The sequence below is a fragment of the Ranitomeya imitator genome, chromosome 6, assembly GCF_032444005.1.
Source record: "Ranitomeya imitator isolate aRanImi1 chromosome 6, aRanImi1.pri, whole genome shotgun sequence".
NCBI lineage: Eukaryota > Metazoa > Chordata > Amphibia > Anura > Dendrobatidae > Ranitomeya > Ranitomeya imitator.
The window spans coordinates 115,569,969-115,588,347 of NC_091287.1; the positions used below are offsets into that span (position 1 = coordinate 115,569,969).

Here is an 18,379-nt window from a genome sequence, read left to right on the forward strand (position 1 = left end):
GGGAATCTCGATCCGTCTCCGCTGCGGTCTCCCATTCCCCTCCAGCCGCAGTGGAGTCTGCTCAGCAGGGACGTCGATCCCAGCGTCTCGCTCAGTCTGACTCTGTGAGAAGAGTTATTGCTGCTTCTCCAGCTTCTGCCTTTGAAGCCTATTCTGGTCAGCAGCGAGCGGACTTCTCTGGGACTAAGTCCTTATCTGCACACACTGAGCATGCCCAGGGCAAGATCTCCCGTTGGAGATCGAGGGTCATGTGCTCAGGCTCTGCGGCACATTCCATTGGTCCTCTTGGCAGGTCCTAGAAGGGCAAAAGTTCTGTAGCCATTTCCTGTGCTGCAGCTATATAAACTGCGCATGACCGCACGGCCATGCGCTAGTATTGTCTTACAATTGATATGTGTGTATGTGTGAGTGCAAGTCGTTCTTGGTTACCCCTTCCCTATTGAATGTCTGTTCGCGGAAGGTGTACGGCTGCTATCTAGCGCCCGACTTAGCCTACTACACTAAACACACATCACAGCGTCCTGTAGCTGTGCCTGCCAGTACGGCGCCGTGCGCCTGCCTTGCGCTTTCCATACCCAAGTCTGGGTGGTTAGTGGCGTCCGTTAGTGCGGCATCGCTCGCGCACTTGTGCGCTTATATTTCTGAAGGTTCTCTACACACCCAGTTGCGGTGTTGTGCCAGCAAGGGCCTAATCGGGCTTCAATCCCTTCTGGGGTTAAGTCCGCTGGCCACTTGCTCGCTCTCTAGTGCGGTATTGCGGTCCTGTGAATTAACAGGATCGCTTTCCTCACGCTGGGTGAGGTTTAACCCACGCGTGTTTACTTTAGTGTACCGCTATAGAGTCTGCAAATTGCTAGCAGCAGGTTCTCACCTGCACGGTGGACCCCGGACTGCGAACGCATCTTCGTCACCTGTCTTGGTGCGTTCCGCCAGTCCTAACATAATACTAGCGCCAGGGTCTGGCTAGTAAATGGCAGACGGTCAGCGTCTACAGCAGTACATCCAGCAGCTGGAGGGTAGGTTGGCGGCTCTCGAGCGCACAACCTCAGCTGTGGACGTTACTGCTGTCGCTGTTCAGGCTGCAAGTGCTGCTGCAGCCAGTTTGTCCGCTGCCACCCCTGCTCCGACCATATCCCGTCTCCCGCTTCCAGACAAGTTTGCTGGTGACAGTAAGCCATGTCGGGGATTCGTGAGCCAGTGCTCCATACATCTCGAGCTGCTGGCTGCACGTTTTCCTACGGAACGGGCGAAAGTGGGATTCATTATATCTCTCTTGTCGGGCAGGGCGTTGGAGTGGGCAACGCCGCTTTGGGAACGTGGTGATCGTGTGGTGCAGAGTGCTCCTATCTTCCTGGACGCTCTGAGGCAGGTCTTTCTGGGACCTCGTGTCACCCACGATACCGCGCTCCAATTGTTGGCAATTACTCAGGCTTCGTCCATGGTCAGCCAGTTTGCCATCCTATTCCGGACTCTAGCTTCTGAGCTGGAATGGCCGGATAAAGTCCTTATTCCGGTGTTCTGGAAAGGACTGGCAGATCATGTGAAGGACGCCTTGGCCACCAGGGAGATTCCCGCCACACTGGAGGAGCTTATTACTATAGCTACCCGCATCGATCTCCGTTTTAACGAGCGGAGGTTGGAGCGGACCCAGTGTAGGCAGAGGTTTCGGCTGGCTCCCATCTTTGCCAAACCTCTAGAATCTCCTGTTATGGCGTCCGACTCCCATGAGGCCATGGAGGTTTCTCGAGCGGGATCTAGGTCTCAGACCGCTCGAGTACCTGTGCTATGTAAAAATTGCCAGCAACCGGGACATTTCGCTAATAAATGTCCACGGCGGTCGGGAAAACGATCGCGTCTAGTGTCCATTGGAGGAGGTTCACTGGACACCGCGGCATTTTCCTCAAAATTGTCCTTTAAAGGGACAATCCTGTTAGGCATATCCACTCTTACAGTAGAGCTTTGTGTGGATTCAGGAGCAGAGGGAAATTTTATGTCTTCTGCTTTTGCTCAGCGCCACGCAATACCTCTGGCTATGCTAGCCAAACCAGTAACCGTGAGAGTGGTGAATGGGTCGACACTTCCATTACAGATCACACATCAGACTGTCCCTTTCACGTTAGCCATGTCCCCATCCCACCAGGAGACTATTTCCCTTCTTGTCCTTCCCGAGGGAATGGATGAGATTCTGCTGGGAATGCCCTGGCTTCGTTTCCACTCCCCACATATTGAGTGGACCTCTGGGAGGATATTGGGTTGGAGTGAATCCTGTAAGGGCAGATGTGTGAAAGAGTGCGTTCAGGTTTCCACCACTGAGATACCCGCAGATCTCTCTACTCTCCCCAAACACTATTGGTCTTATGCAGACGTCTTTTCCAAAAAAGCCGCGGAGACCCTTCCGCCTCACCGTCCCTATGACTGTCCTATAGATCTCTTGCCTGGAGCAGAACCTCCTCGGGGACGTGTCTATCCCCTCTCTCTCCCGGAAACGGAGGCTATGTCCCAATACATCCAGGAGAATTTGGCAAGAGGATTTATTAGGAAGTCAGTGTCACCAGCTGGGGCAGGGTTCTTCTTCGTACAGAAGAAGAATGGAGAGTTGCGTCCTTGCATAGACTACAGGGGTCTTAACGCCATCACCGTTAAAAATAAGTACCCGCTGCCCCTGATTTCTGAGCTTTTTGATAGGCTACGGGGAGCTAAGGTATTTACCAAATTAGACCTGCGGGGAGCTTATAACCTGATTCGCATTCGTGAGGGGGACGAATGGAAGACGGCGTTTAACACCAGAGATGGGCATTATGAGTATCTGGTGATGCCCTTCGGGCTCTGTAATGCCCCAGCCGTTTTCCAAGACTTTGTCAATGACATCTTCCGGGATATGCTTTCCACCTCGGTCGTAGTCTATCTGGATGATATTCTCATCTTCTCTCCAGATATTGACTCCCACCGGAGAGATGTTGGCAGAGTCTTCGACCTCTTACGGGCAAACTCTCTTTACGCAAAGTTGGAGAAGTGTGTGTTTGAGCAGGAGTCTTTACCTTTCTTGGGCTATATCATCTCTGCCCAAGGATTGGCTATGGATCCTGCCAAACTACAGGCTGTGATGGACTGGCAAGAACCCCATTCACTTAAAGCGGTGCAGCGCTTTATGGGGTTCATTAATTATTACCGCCAGTTCATCCCCCATTTCTCAACTTTGGTAGCTCCCTTGGTAGCCCTCACCAAGAAGGGAGCAAATCCCAAAGTGTGGTCTGAAGAGGTCTCCAGGGCCTTTTCTTCTACTAAGTCTCATTTTGCTAGCGCTCCCATCCTACATCGTCCCGATGTCGATAAGCCGTTTATAATGGAGGTGGATGCCTCTTCCGTTGGTGCTGGAGCAGTCCTCTTCCAGAAGGATGCTCAAGGTCGGAAGCATCCGTGCTTTTTCTTCTCCAAGACCTTCACACCAGCGGAGAGGAATTATTCCATCGGGGACAGGGAGTTGCTAGCGATGAAATTGGCTTTCTCTGAGTGGAGACATCTCTTGGAGGGGGCTCGTTTTCCCTTTCAAGTATTTACAGACCATAAAAATTTGCTATATTTGCAAACAGCCCAGAGGCTAAATTCTCGCCAGGCCAGATGGTCCTTATTCTTCTCCCGATTCCACTTCACCCTCCATTATGTCGCTGGGGAGAAGAACATTCGAGCTGATGCTCTTTCTCGCTCTGTTGTGTCATCTGAGGAGGAGGAAGGAGAGCCTCGGCTTATTGTTCCTTCTGAGAGCTTGAGAACCGTGGCTCCGGTATCGCTTGAGTCTGTGCCTCCAGGCAAGACTTTTGTGCCCATAAATTTGCGACCGGAGGTTCTCTCTTGGGCTCATTCCTCCAGGGTGGGTGGACACTTTGGGACTAAAAGGACATCTGAGCTGCTGGCGAGGACGTACTGGTGGCCGCATATGCTGCGAGATGTCAGGGATTACGTTCTGGCGTGTGTCTCATGCGCCAAAAATAAGTCTCCTCGACAACGGCCGTCTGGGTTACTCTATCCCTTGCCGGTGGCAGACAGGCCCTGGGAGATGGTCGGGATGGACTTTGTAGTGGGTTTGCCCAAGTCTCGCGGCTGTACCGTCATTTGGGTAATTACCGATCATTTCTCGAAAATGGTGCACTTGGTGCCGCTCCCACGGTTACCTTCTGCACGGGCCTTGGCAGCGTTGTTCATAAGACACATCTTCCGCCTACACGGCATGCCAGACAAAATTGTCAGTGACCGGGGTCCCCAGTTTGCGTCTCGGTTCTGGAGAGAGCTTTGTCGTCTTCTCAGCATTGAGTTAAATCTCTCTTCCGCATATCATCCCGAGACGAATGGGTTGGTAGAGAGGGCCAATCAGACTCTGGTCACATATCTGCGACATTTTGTTTCTGCCAGGCAGGATGACTGGGCATCTTTATTACCATGGGCAGAGTTCGCCCTTAATAACGCTGTAGCCGATTCCACCGGTCAGACTCCTTTCCTCCTTAATTACGGCCAGCATCCGCGGGTTCCTGTGCCTATGCCCGTGTCCTCTGCTGACTCCAGGGTGGCAGACTGGGCAGTGGAGGCACGGGACATTTGGGACCGCACTCAGGATGCCATTCGGGCCTCGAAGGAGAGAATGAGGTCCTCCGCCGATGCACATCGGCGCCCTGCCCCGGCCTTTGCTCCTGGCGACTTGGTGTGGCTCTCCGCCCGTAACATCAGGCTGCGAGTTGAGTCCACTAAGTTTGCTCCTCGCTACTTGGGCCCATTCAAGGTCCTCGAGCAGGTTAATCCCGTGGTCTACCGCCTGGCTCTTCCTCCACGCTTGGGTATCACCGACACCTTTCATGTGTCCCTCTTGAAACCCGTATACATGTCCCGGTTTTCCGAGTCATCTGCCGGGACATCGGGTTCGTCTACGGACGATTACGAGGTGAACGCTATTTTAGGGTGCAAGGTGGTACGCGGCAAAAAGTTTTATTTGGTGGATTGGAAGGGTTATGGTCCAGAGGACAGGTCTTGGGAGCCTGCTGAAAACATTCGGGCCCCACAGCTCATTGCTGCCTTCGAGCGTAGCGAGGCCCAAGGAGGGGGGGGCCCTAGGAGGGGGGGTAATGTTAGGAGTCGAGTTTCCTCTGCTGCACAGGGGGAATCTCGATCCGTCTCCGCTGCGGTCTCCCATTCCCCTCCAGCCGCAGTGGAGTCTGCTCAGCAGGGACGTCGATCCCAGCGTCTCGCTCAGTCTGACTCTGTGAGAAGAGTTATTGCTGCTTCTCCAGCTTCTGCCTTTGAAGCCTATTCTGGTCAGCAGCGAGCGGACTTCTCTGGGACTAAGTCCTTATCTGCACACACTGAGCATGCCCAGGGCAAGATCTCCCGTTGGAGATCGAGGGTCATGTGCTCAGGCTCTGCGGCACATTCCATTGGTCCTCTTGGCAGGTCCTAGAAGGGCAAAAGTTCTGTAGCCATTTCCTGTGCTGCAGCTATATAAACTGCGCATGACCGCACGGCCATGCGCTAGTATTGTCTTACAATTGATATGTGTGTATGTGTGAGTGCAAGTCGTTCTTGGTTACCCCTTCCCTATTGAATGTCTGTTCGCGGAAGGTGTACGGCTGCTATCTAGCGCCCGACTTAGCCTACTACACTAAACACACATCACAGCGTCCTGTAGCTGTGCCTGCCAGTACGGCGCCGTGCGCCTGCCTTGCGCTTTCCATACCCAAGTCTGGGTGGTTAGTGGCGTCCGTTAGTGCGGCATCGCTCGCGCACTTGTGCGCTTATATTTCTGAAGGTTCTCTACACACCCAGTTGCGGTGTTGTGCCAGCAAGGGCCTAATCGGGCTTCAATCCCTTCTGGGGTTAAGTCCGCTGGCCACTTGCTCGCTCTCTAGTGCGGTATTGCGGTCCTGTGAATTAACAGGATCGCTTTCCTCACGCTGGGTGAGGTTTAACCCACGCGTGTTTACTTTAGTGTACCGCTATAGAGTCTGCAAATTGCTAGCAGCAGGTTCTCACCTGCACGGTGGACCCCGGACTGCGAACGCATCTTCGTCACCTGTCTTGGTGCGTTCCGCCAGTCCTAACATAGTATTCAGCCCTTTTAATGTAATACTTTGTTGCGCCACCTTTTGCTGCGATTACAGCTGAAAGTCACTTGGGGTATGTCTCTATCAGTTTTGTACATCGAGAGACTGAAATTCTTGCCCATTCTTTCTTGGCAAACAGCTCGAGCTCAGTGAGGTTTGATGGAGATCGTTAGTGAACAACAGTTTTCAGCTCTTACCACAGATTTTCGATTGGATTGAGGTTTGGACTTTGACTTGGCCATTCTAACACCTGGATATGTTTATTTGTGAACCATTCCATTGTAGATTTTGCTTTATGTTTGGGATCATTCTCTTGTTGGAAGACACATCTCTGATCCAGTCTCGGGTCTTTTGCAGACTCCAACAGGTTTTCTTCAAGAATGGTCCTGTATTCGGCTCCATCCATCTTCCCATCAATTTTAACCATCTTCCCTCTCCCTACTGAAGAAAGGCAGGCCCAAACCATGATGCTGCCACCAACATGTTTGACAGTGGGGATGGTGTGTTCCGGGTGATGAGCTGTGTTGCCTTTACGCCAAACATATCGTTTGGCATTGCTGCAAAAAAGTTCGATTTTGGATTCATCTCACCAGAGCACCTTCTTCCACATGTTTTGTGTGTCTCTCAGGTGGCTTGTTGCAAATTTTAAACAACACTTTTTATGGATATCTTTGAGACATGGCTTTCTTCTTGCCACTCTTCCTTAAGGGCCAGATTTGTGCAGTGTACGACTGATTGTTGTCCTATGGAAAGACTGTCCCTCCTCAGCTGTAGATCTCTGCAGTTCATCCAGAGTGATCATGGGCCTCTTGACTGCATCTCTGATTAGTCTTCTCCTTGTTTGAGATGAAAGTTTAGAGGGACGGCCGGGTCTTGGTAGATTTGCAGTGGTATGATACTCCTTCCATTTCAATATGATCACTTGTACAGTTCTCCTTGGGATGTTTAAAGTTTTAGAAATCATTTTGTATCCAAATCCAGCTTTAAACTTCTCCACATCAGTATCACAGACCTGCCTGTTGTGTTCCTTGGTCTTCATGATGCTCTCTGTGCTTCAAACAGAACCCTGAGACTATCACAGAGCAGATGCATTTATACGGAGACTTGATAACACACAGGTGGATTATATTTATCATCATTAGGCATTTAGGACAACATTGGATCATTCAGAGATCCACAATGAACTTATGGAGTGAGTTTGCTGCACTTAAAATAAAGGGGCCAAACAATATTGCACGCCCCACTTTTCAGTTTTTGAATTTCCACAAAAATTTGAAATAACCAATAAATTTCGTTCAACTTCACAATAGTTTTCCACTTGTTTTTGATTCTTCACCAATAATTTACATTTGGTATCTTTATGTTTGAAGCATGATATGTGGGAAAAGGTTGAAAAGTTCCAGGGGGCCGAATACTTTCGCAAGGCACTGTGTCATTTGAGTGCAGTCTCATGTTTTCCACAAAGTAATTGACTTAGATCCTATCATTGGATCAAATCTGAGCATGTGCAAGGTCCCATAGAATACTATTGGTCCTAGTGCTATCCAATTCATGACCGGCATGTTATTCAGAGCTGTTTATCAGAAAAATGACTGACTGGTAGAAAATGATTCATCACCAATGCTTGGATCTAAATACGTGGCTAAAAGAAGACATTAATTTTATTCCAGCATCAATGAAAATGTATCTACATGCACTCAATGGCATACATTTACTAACCGAACATTGCTAACCTAAATACGCTGTTTTTAGTGACACCACTCCTGTATTGCCCTTTGGTCTCTTTTTACATCCTTGCAGCAGACAAGTGATATGTTCACACCACTGAGACCAGTGTTTTTCACAGAGTATCCTTTATTCATTTTGTTTAATTCATTATGTATGTATTTCCTTCTTTTCATTTATTTACTTTTTATATAAAATATGTCTAGCTAACATTATCCCTAGGTGACGTGCTATGTTGGCAATACTTTTTTTTCTTCAGTATTGTGCTTAATTAGAGAGTCGGCATTCACAATTCCATTAATACAGTTCAAGATTATGGATTAGAAAACTTTGACATGTTGAAAAATGTAATTAATTTCTAAATGTTTTGTTTTAATAATATGTCTTCTGTTTTCAGAGTAACTTGCATTTAATTATTACTTTGGTAATTTACCGCTCTAGTTTTAGGGGACTGATTATTAAGTGTCAATTATTTCTCCCTTAAATGCAGACTGGAATGGCATTGACATACGACCCAACAGCAGCTATGCAGAATGGGTGAGTAGTTATTATGTTAACATTTACTGCCGTATTATTATATTATTATAAACCGACTAATATATTTACTATAAACCACCACTTACAGTTCATTCTGATTACTACAAAAGCAGTTGGGCTGATTTACCAAGACTGGAATTTTGCAATCCAGGTCGGATGAAGAGTCAAAGGGAGGAAGATATTCACTCATTAATATGCAAATTGCCTCTTCCGAGAAAAAGAGGACTTAAACTCTATAGCGCCTCCTGTTGGAAGTAGCGATCCTACAAGTCACAATCAACCCTTTAACGAGTCGTGCAATATGAATTAGGATAAAAGCCAAATCAGTATCTCAATTCGCAGACACGGTGTTTCGGGCTGTTGGCCCTCGTCACTGCGAAGCATGAAAACTAATTTGGCTAGATGAGAGGCTCTGGACTGGGGTCTAAGGGGCAACATTTCTACTTATGGAGAGTGACATACCAACTCTGGCTTGTCAAGGTAAGGAGGCTTATTTGCCGTGCAATGCTCCTGTGGGAAATATAATATAATTTGCATATTATATTTCTCAGAAGAGCATTGCACGGCGAATAAGCCTCCTTACCTTGACAAGCCAGAGTTGTTATGTCACTCTCCATAAGGAGAAATGTTGCCCCTTAGACCCCACTCATTAATAGACACCAATGAAGGAAATATAGCCTTGTAATTGGACTGCAGTACATTTTTGCTGCAAAATTTTTACATGAATTATGATACATTTTTTCAGGGGTTTTTTTGCAAATTCTCTCTCTCTCTCTCATCTCTGCCCACTTTTCAAAAAGTTAGAGATTATATATAAAACACTAATATTTGCTACGTTTTTGGGCAACTATGAAATTTTACAACATTTAATGCAGTTTTCAACAGATCTTTGATAATCATAAAAGGGGTTGTCGGCTGAAAATCAAAAAGTCAACAGTCACTTTGCGTGACTAGAGACTTATGCATATACTGTGCACTGTGCAGGTTTCTAACCCAGAAACAAAGGGTGTGAATGTGTTATACATAGTTTCAGCCAGTGGGCATCGAATCGCTTTCGTACACTTGTATGGAGTGAAGCAGCACCCTCTAGTCGGCCATGCCCACTCGACAGTCCATCCTTACATGGCATGCGGCCTTGATCTATACAGGCATATGGAGCTAGGCCATGCCCACTAGAAAGGCCCTGGCCCTGAGTATGCATAACATATACACACCCTCAAGACCCAGGTCAGAAAGCATCTGGGCTACTGTGCACTGGTTTGGGCATCAATATGGGAAAGAGGTCTTGATGTTATGGCTAATTATACATTGTTACTTTGAATTATATATTGGTGGCAACTTATGAGGTGCCTAGGCAGTTGTGGATATCATTATTACTATCCTGGCAAAGCATTTCTTACCTTTAATTATATGATCTGCTTATCAATGTATTATTAACCTCTGCCCTTGTGATTTATGGCTATACTTTCTACTATATATATATATATATATATATATATATATATATATATATATATATATATATATATATATATATCTAGGCAACTTGCACTATGCACTTGATTAAACTTATATATGTCTGGATCTTTTTTCCATAGCCTTATATTGTATGCCCCCCTTTGCTCATATGGTTAAACTGCTGCCAGCCTGTTCTTCTCCATATGAATTTGTTATTAATTATAGATTTAATTATTATATGTATTGGTCGTAATTTAGTATTTTGTATCCGAAAACACTTTTTTCTATATATTTCTTGATGGATTTGTAATTGAATGTGCTTTTGCAGTCCATCCGTACAATTATTAGGATATTTAAGACTCTCTGTGGCTCTTGTAAATGTCCAGTTTGTCTGATTTTTCTCTTTATAGGTATATTTTTGAGTAAAATGTAAATTGTTAATTTATTCTATAAACTTCTGACAACGTCTCCGAATTTGCAAGCAATCCATTTTTTTTAAAAGGAAAAATGGTCAAAATTTTAAAAATAAACCCAGTGCTTTCAGACCTCAAATATTGCAAAAAGAAAACAAGGTAGTAATCATTTAGAAACCACAAAACTAATGTTTATCTCAGGAAGAGTTCAGAAATCAATATTTTGTGGAATAACCATGATTTTTAATCACAGCTTTCATGTGTCTTCGCATGCTTTCCACCAGTCTTTCATACTGCTTCTGGCACAAAAATGTAAGCAGTTCTTCTTTGTTTGATGGCTTGTGATGATCCATCATCCTCTTGATTACATTCCAGAGGTTTTCAATGGGGTTCAGGTCTGGAGATTGGGCTGTCCATGACAGGGTTTTGATGTAGTGGTCTCTAAATTTTTGCCAGAGCTGTATATATAATGTTGTTTTTAAAAGTTTAAATTGTTACCCACTTAATAGTATGAATTTAAATCTTAGCAGATTCACTATCTGTAGTATTTTCTGTATTTTGTTGGGCAATGTTCTAACAACTGGCACATAATCACCCTTATGGTATGTTAGTGAACAGCTATGCCTTAAACTCTGTCTGGAGACATGTCAAGGAAGCATCAGCTTTCAGTATAGCTATAATTTACAACAAATCAAATGCATCTTGAGATGAGGACAGATTTGTTGAGAGTGGAGCATTAGAGTTATTCATTCATTCTTCAGCACGCTTTACTGCAGCATTAGCTCATGGACTGGAGATCCACTTCACAATTGTGAAGTGACTTCATATTGATTATAGCTTTGACAGCAGGAGACGTTTTGAATAAGTCTGTAATAAAGTCTCCATCAATTGTAGCTATGAAACTTCTTGCTAATCAATGACTACACAAAAGATTTTAATGGAGTTTCTTGAAAATAAATTCCTTAATTGTGAAAAATATCAGCAAGATGGATAAAATAACACTGTGTCATGCAAATAGCTTAGGTAAGTAAAATATGATTAACATACAAAGACTCAATTTTGTGATAGATAGTAAAGCTTAGGCACCAATTATTTGTCCATGGCACTTATGACCAGGATGACCACTGTTGTGAATTCTGTGGCTGAATTCACTCCTGTGGTCACAAGTGGTATTGCAGCCTCTGGGCTTCCTCCCTCAGGTGTTTTGGTGAGCTCGTTGGCTGCCTTGCTATTTAACTCCACCTGAGTCTGTCTTCCTTGCTCCTTGTCAATGTTCCAGTGTTGGATCTGAGCTACTGCATCTTTCCTGTGGCCTGCTGCTCTGCTAGATAAGTGTTACTTTGTTTTTGTTTCCGTTTTTTCTGTCCAGCTGTGCTATTCTCTTTTGCTGGAAGCTCTGAGACGCAAAGGGTGCACCGCCGTGCCGTTAGTTCGGCACGGTGGGTCTTTTTGCTCCCCTTTGCGTGGTTCTGCTTTAGGGTTTTTTGTAGACTGCATAGTTCTCTTTGCTATCCTCGCTCTGTCTAGAATATCGGGCCTCACTTTGCTGAATCTATTTCATTCCTACGTTTTGTCTTTTCATCTTGCTAACAGTCATTATATGTGGGGGGCTGCCTATTCCTTTGGGGTATTTCTCTAAGGCAAGTCAGGCTTGTATTTCTATCTTCAGGCTAGTCAGCTCCTCAGGCAGTGCCGAGTTGCATAGGTAGTGTTAGGCGCAATCCACTGCTGCTTTTAGTTGTGTGAGGATAGGTTCAGGTATTGCAGTCTGCAGAGATTCCACGTCTCAGAGCTTGTTCTATTGTTTTTTTTGGGTTATTGCCATATCACTGTATGTGCGCTGATTACTGCACACTGTGTTGCCTGATAGCACAGCATAACAGTACAAGGAGCCAAACCAATGATTCTCAATAGAGGGAAAAAAGAAGTCCTGACATCATTTTTTTTTCCTCAGCTCTGTCTTCAGTTTTTTTTTTTTTTCCCTAGACATTAGAGTGCTTCAGGACACAGCTGTGGACATGGATATTCAGGCTCTGTGCTCCTCAATGGATAATCTCGTTATAAATGTACAAAAGATTCAAGATACAATTGATCAGAAATCTATGCTAGAACCAAGAATTCCTATTCCTGATTTGTTTTTTGGTGACAGAACTAAGTTCCTGAGCTTCAAAAATAATTGTAAGCTATTTCTGGCCTTGAAACCTCATTCTTCTGGTAATCCTATTCAACAGGTTTTGATTATTATTTCTTTTTTGCGCGGCGACCCACAGGACTGGGCGTTTTCTCTTGCGCCAGGAGACCCTGCATTGAGTAATGTCAATGCGTTTTTCCAGGCGCTTGGATTGCTTTACGATGAGCCTAATTCAGTGGATCAGGCTGAGAAAAATTTTCTGGCTTTATGCCAGGGTCAGGATGATGTAGAAGTATATTGTCAGAAATTTAGGAAGTGGTCAGTACTCACTCTGTGGAATGAATCTGCACTGGCGGCTTGGTTCAGAAAGGGTCTCTCTGAAGCTCTTAAGGATGTCATGGTGGGATTTCCTATGCCTGCTGGTTTGAATGAGTCTATGTCCTTGGCCATTCAGATCGGTCGTCGCTTGCGCGAGCGTAAATCTGTGCACCATCTGGCGGTATTGTCTGAGAGTAAACCTGAGCCTATGCAGTGCGACAGGACTATGACTAAAGTTGAACGGCAAGAACACAGACGTATGAACAGGCTGTGTTTCTACTGTGGTGATTCCACTCATGCTATTTCTAATTGTCCTAAGCGCACTAGGCGGTTCGATAGCTCTGCCGTCATTGGTACTGTACAGTCCAAATTCCTTCTGTCCATTACCTTGATATGCTCTTTGTCATCGTATTCTGTCATGGCGTTTGTGGATTCAGGCGCTGCCCTGAATCTGATGGATTTGGATTATGCTAAACGTTGTGGATTTTTCTTGGAGCCTTTGCGGTGTCCTATTCCGTTGAGAGGAATTGATGCTACACCTTTGGCCAAGAATAAGCCTCAGTACTGGGCCCAGCTGACCATGTGCATGGCTCCTGCACATCAGGAAGTTATTCGCTTTCTGGTACTGCATAATCTGCATGATGTGGTCGTGTTGGGGTTGCCATGGCTACAAACCCATAATCCAGTATTAGATTGGAACTCTATGTCGGTAACCAGCTGGGGTTGTCAGGGAGTACATGGTGATGTTCCATTTTTGTCTATTTCGTCATCCATTCCTTCTGACATCCCAGAGTTCTTGTCTGATTATCAGGATGTATTTGAAGAGCCCAAGTCTGATGCCCTACCTCCACATAGGAATTGTGATTGTGCTATCAATTTGATTCCCGGTAGTAAATTCCCTAAGGGTCGTTTATTTAATTTGTCCGTGCCTGAACACACCGCTATGCGCAATTATGTGAAAGAATCCCTGGAGAAGGGACATATTCGCCCATCGTCATCACCATTGGGAGCAGGGTTCTTTTTTGTAGCCAAAAAGGATGGTTCGCTAAGACCGTGTATTGATTACCGCCTTCTTAATAAGATCACTGTTAAGTTTCAGTACCCCTTGCCATTGATATCTGACTTGTTTGCTCAGATTAAGGGGGCTAGTTGGTTTACTAAGATTGATCTTCGTGGTGCGTATAATCTGGTGAGAATCAGGCAGGGAGATGAATGGAAAACGGCATTTAATACGCCCGAGGGTCATTTTGAGTATCTGGTGATGCCGTTCGGACTTGCCAATGCTCCATCTGTTTTTCAGTCTTTTATGCATGACATTTTCCGTGAGTATCTGGATAAATTCCTGATTGTTTACTTGGATGACATTTTGATCTTCTCTGATGATTGGGAGTCTCATGTGAAGCAAGTCAGAATGGTTTTCCAGGTACTGCGTGCTAATTCCTTGTTCGTGAAGGGATCAAAGTGTCTCTTCGGTGTGCAGAAAGTTTCATTTTTGGGGTTCATCTTTTCCCCTTCTACTATCGAGATGGATCCGGTTAAGGTCCAGGCCATCCAGGATTGGACTCAGCCGACATCTCTGAAAAGTCTGCAGAAATTCCTGGGTTTTGCTAATTTTTATCGTCGCTTCATCTGTAATTTTTCTAGCATTGCCAGACCATTGACCGATTTGACCAAGAAGGGTGCTGATTTGGTTAATTGGTCTTCTGCTGCCGTGGAAGCTTTTCAGGAGTTGAAGCGTCGTTTTTGCTGTGCCCCTGTGTTGTGTCAACCAGATATTTCTCTTCCGTTCCAGGTCGAGGTTGATGCTTCTGAGATTGGAGCAGGGGCGGTTTTGTCACAGAGAGGTTCTGGTTGCTCAGTGTTGAAACCATGTGCTTTCTTTTCCAGGAAATTTTCTGCTGCTGAGCGTAATTATGATGTGGGCAACCGAGAGTTGCTGGCCATGAAGTGGGCATTCGAGGAGTGGCGTCATTGGCTTGAGGGAGCTAAGCATCGCGTGGTGGTATTGACTGATCATAAGAATCTTACTTATCTCGAGCCTGCCAAGCACTTGAATCCTAGACAGGCCCGTTGGTCGTTATTTTTTGCTCGTTTTGATTTTGTGATTTCGTACCTTCCGGGCTCTAAAAATGTGAAGGCGGATGCTCTGTCTAGGAGTTTTGTGCCCGACTCTCCGGGGTTATCTGAGCCGGCGAGTATCCTCAAGGAAGGAGTCATTGTGTCTGCCATCTCTCCTGATTTGCGGAGAGTGTTGCAGAAATTTCAGGCTAATAAACCTGATCGTTGTCCGGCCGAGAAACTGTTCGTCCCTGATAGGTGGACTAGTAAAGTTATCTCTGAACTTCATTGTTCGGTGCTGGCTGGTCATCCAGGAATCTTTGGTACCAGAGAGTTAGTGGCTAGATCCTTCTGGTGGCCATCTCTGTCACGGGATGTGCGTGCTTTTGTGCAGTCCTGTGGGATTTGTGCTAGGGCTAAGCCCTGCTGTTCACGTGCCAGTGGGTTGCTTTTGCCCTTGCCGGTCCCGAAGAGGCCTTGGACACATATTTCGATGGATTTCATTTCTGACCTTCCCGTTTCTCAAAAGATGTCGGTCATTTGGGTGGTCTGTGATCGCTTTTCTAAAATGGTCCATCTGGTGCCCTTGGTTAAATTGCCTTCCTCCTCTGATTTGGTGCCTTTGTTCTTCCAGCATGTGGTTCGTTTGCATGGCATTCCTGAGAATATTGTTTCTGACAGAGGTTCCCAGTTTGTCTCGAGGTTCTGGCGAGCCTTTTGTGGTAGGATGGGCATTGACCTATCTTTTTCCTCGGCCTTCCATCCTCAGACTAATGGCCAGACCGAACGAACCAATCAGACCTTGGAAACATATCTGAGATGTTTTGTTTCTGCTGACCAGGATGATTGGGTGTCATTTTTGCTGTTGGCTGAGTTCGCCCTTAATAATCGGGCCAGCTCGGCTACCTTGGTCTCTCCATTTTTCTGCAATTCTGGGTTCCATCCTCGTTTCTCTTCAGGACAGGTTGAGTCTTCGGACTGTCCTGGTGTGGATTCTGTGGTAGACAGGTTGCAGCAGATCTGGACTCAGGTAGTGGACAATTTGACCTTGTCCCAGGAGAAGGCTCAGCTTTTCGCTAATCGTAGACGCCGTGTGGGTCCCCGACTTCGTGTTGGGGATCTGGTTTGGTTATCTTCTCGTCATATTCCTATGAAGGTTTCCTCTCCTAAATTTAAACCTCGTTTTATTGGTCCGTATAGGATTTCTGAGATTCTCAATCCGGTGTCTTTTCGTCTGACCCTCCCAGACTCCTTTTCCATACATAATGTATTCCATAGGTCGTTGTTGAGAAGATACGTGGCACCTATGGTTCCTTCTGTGGAGCCTCCTGCCCCTGTTTTGGTGGAGGGGGAATTGGAGTATATTGTGGAGAAAATTTTGGATTCTCGTGTCTCTAGACGGAAACTCCAGTATCTGGTCAAATGGAAGGGTTATGCTCAGGAGGATAATTCCTGGGTTTTTGCCTCTGATGTCCATGCCCCAGATCTTGTTCGTGCCTTTCATGTGGCTCATCCTGGTCGGCCTGGGGGTTCTGGTGAGGGTTCAGTGACCCCTCCTCAAGGGGGGGGGTACTGTTGTGAATTCTGTGGCTGAATTCACTCCTGTGGTCACAAGTGGTATTGCAGCCTCTGGGCTTCCTCCCTCAGGTGTTTTGGTGAGCTCGTTGGCTGCCTTGCTATTTAACTCCACCTGAGTCTGTCTTCCTTGCTCCTTGTCAATGTTCCAGTGTTGGATCTGAGCTACTGCATCTTTCCTGTGGCCTGCTGCTCTGCTAGATAAGTGTTACTTTGTTTTTGTTTCCGTTTTTTCTGTCCAGCTGTGCTATTCTCTTTTGCTGGAAGCTCTGAGACGCAAAGGGTGCACCGCCGTGCCGTTAGTTCGGCACGGTGGGTCTTTTTGCTCCCCTTTGCGTGGTTCTGCTTTAGGGTTTTTTGTAGACTGCATAGTTCTCTTTGCTATCCTCGCTCTGTCTAGAATATCGGGCCTCACTTTGCTGAATCTGTTTCATTCCTACGTTTTGTCTTTTCATCTTGCTAACAGTCATTATATGTGGGGGGCTGCCTATTCCTTTGGGGTATTTCTCTGAGGCAAGTCAGGCTTGTATTTCTATCTTCAGGCTAGTCAGCCCTCAGGCAGTGCCGATTTGCATAGGTAGTGTTAGGAGCAATCCACTGCTGCTTTTAGTTGTGTGAGGATAGGTTCAGGTATTGAAGTCTGCAGAGATTCCACGTCTCAGAGCTTGTTCTATTGTTTTTTTTGGGTTATTGCCATATCACTGTATGTGCGCTGATTACTGCACACTGTGTTGCCTGATAGCACAGCATAACAGACCACAATGTGGTAAACTCATTAAGCAAAATGAGCTAGAATTCTGCCAAAAATAAAGCCAACGTGTTATGTTTTAGACCTTTATTTTACTTCACTGAAACGTTTTGGGAAGTGTCTTTAAACAATGCTATGCCTAGAGGGGTTAATATTAAAATATTAAGATTTTTACACACATTACAGTAAGCCAGTCAATAGGTAGTGTAAGGAAGAAAAAATGATAACATTTGTAAATTAATGTGTCAAATTTATCACACAGTGTGTATGATTGTAATAAATTTGCAACAGTCTCTGCCTGTTTGGTCTAGTTTTGTGCTGTCTAAATTCATGACAATATTAATAAAATTGTCTCATTATATTTTAAATACTCTGTCCCCATTTTAATGTTTTCATAAAGATAGGGTTGAAGGATATGATTTGGCACTATTGAAATTGATGTGTTTTACCAGTATTCCAAAAATAAACTCTACATGCATTAAGCTGGACCTAAAACATACATTCTTCCACCTCCGGGCAAGTGTGTATGAAGCTTATTCCATGTGTATCAAGTTTGAGTCTGGTATGCCAACATATTCTAGATAATAGTGTCTGAAAAGCTGTGAATGAGTCTTTTGTGGAAATGGAAGGTAGATAAAAATTAAAGAAATTGTCCTTATTTGGCACAAAGGTCTGTAGTGATACTATGTGACTGAAGACTTGTGAATCCTCACAGCGTGCACAGTGTGTGTTCTCAGGATATTCTGGTGCCGATGGAGAGGCAGTCGTGTGACCTCAGGCATGAGATATGTACATCCAACTAGATGTGCGTGGCCTCGCTCAATTCCCTTGCATTAAGCAAGTAAATGCATGTCTAGTTGGAATGTGGCCAGGAGTATGCATATCGCCTACTTGCAGTCACGTGACCACCTACTTATAACGTCGGCACTGGAGTATCCTGAAAGCACTAACTGTGATTGTTGTAAGGATTAACAAGTCTGCAGTAACATAGAGTGCCAAACATGGACATCCCCTTTAAAATTTGTGTTATTTTGACTTTACGGGTTCTAAGCTGTTGAAAAAATAAGGACCGCCACACATATTAGGCTAAAGTCAGCCAAACCTGCCAATACTGGTAGGATTGGCCCACAGTCCAATGTGTATGGTGACCTCACATCTCTCCCTACACTTTTGTGCTTCAAATTACATGCCACCAGAGGTGTCTGACAGCAGATTTCTCTTTTCTCTTCTATGAAAACTTATAAACATTCTGTTCGGCTATGTGTATGTTTTTGTTCATAGTGCAACCAGTAGACATAGCTGTAGGCTGAAAGAGCACTCGGCCATAAGC

General features: G+C 45.4%; 1 protein-coding gene across 4 annotated transcripts in view; it reads left to right on the top strand.

The window, feature by feature from the left end:
* RBMS3 (RNA binding motif single stranded interacting protein 3) overlaps nt 1–18,379 on the top strand; it is a 983,638-nt gene that overhangs the window by 902,733 nt on the left and 62,526 nt on the right. For all 4 annotated transcript variants that reach the window (XM_069730019.1, XM_069730018.1, XM_069730016.1 and 1 more), the window contains exon 8: nt 8,302–8,348. In XM_069730019.1, coding sequence (XP_069586120.1) covers nt 8,302–8,348 — 47 coding nt within the window. The remainder of the gene's footprint in view (nt 1–8,301; nt 8,349–18,379) is intronic.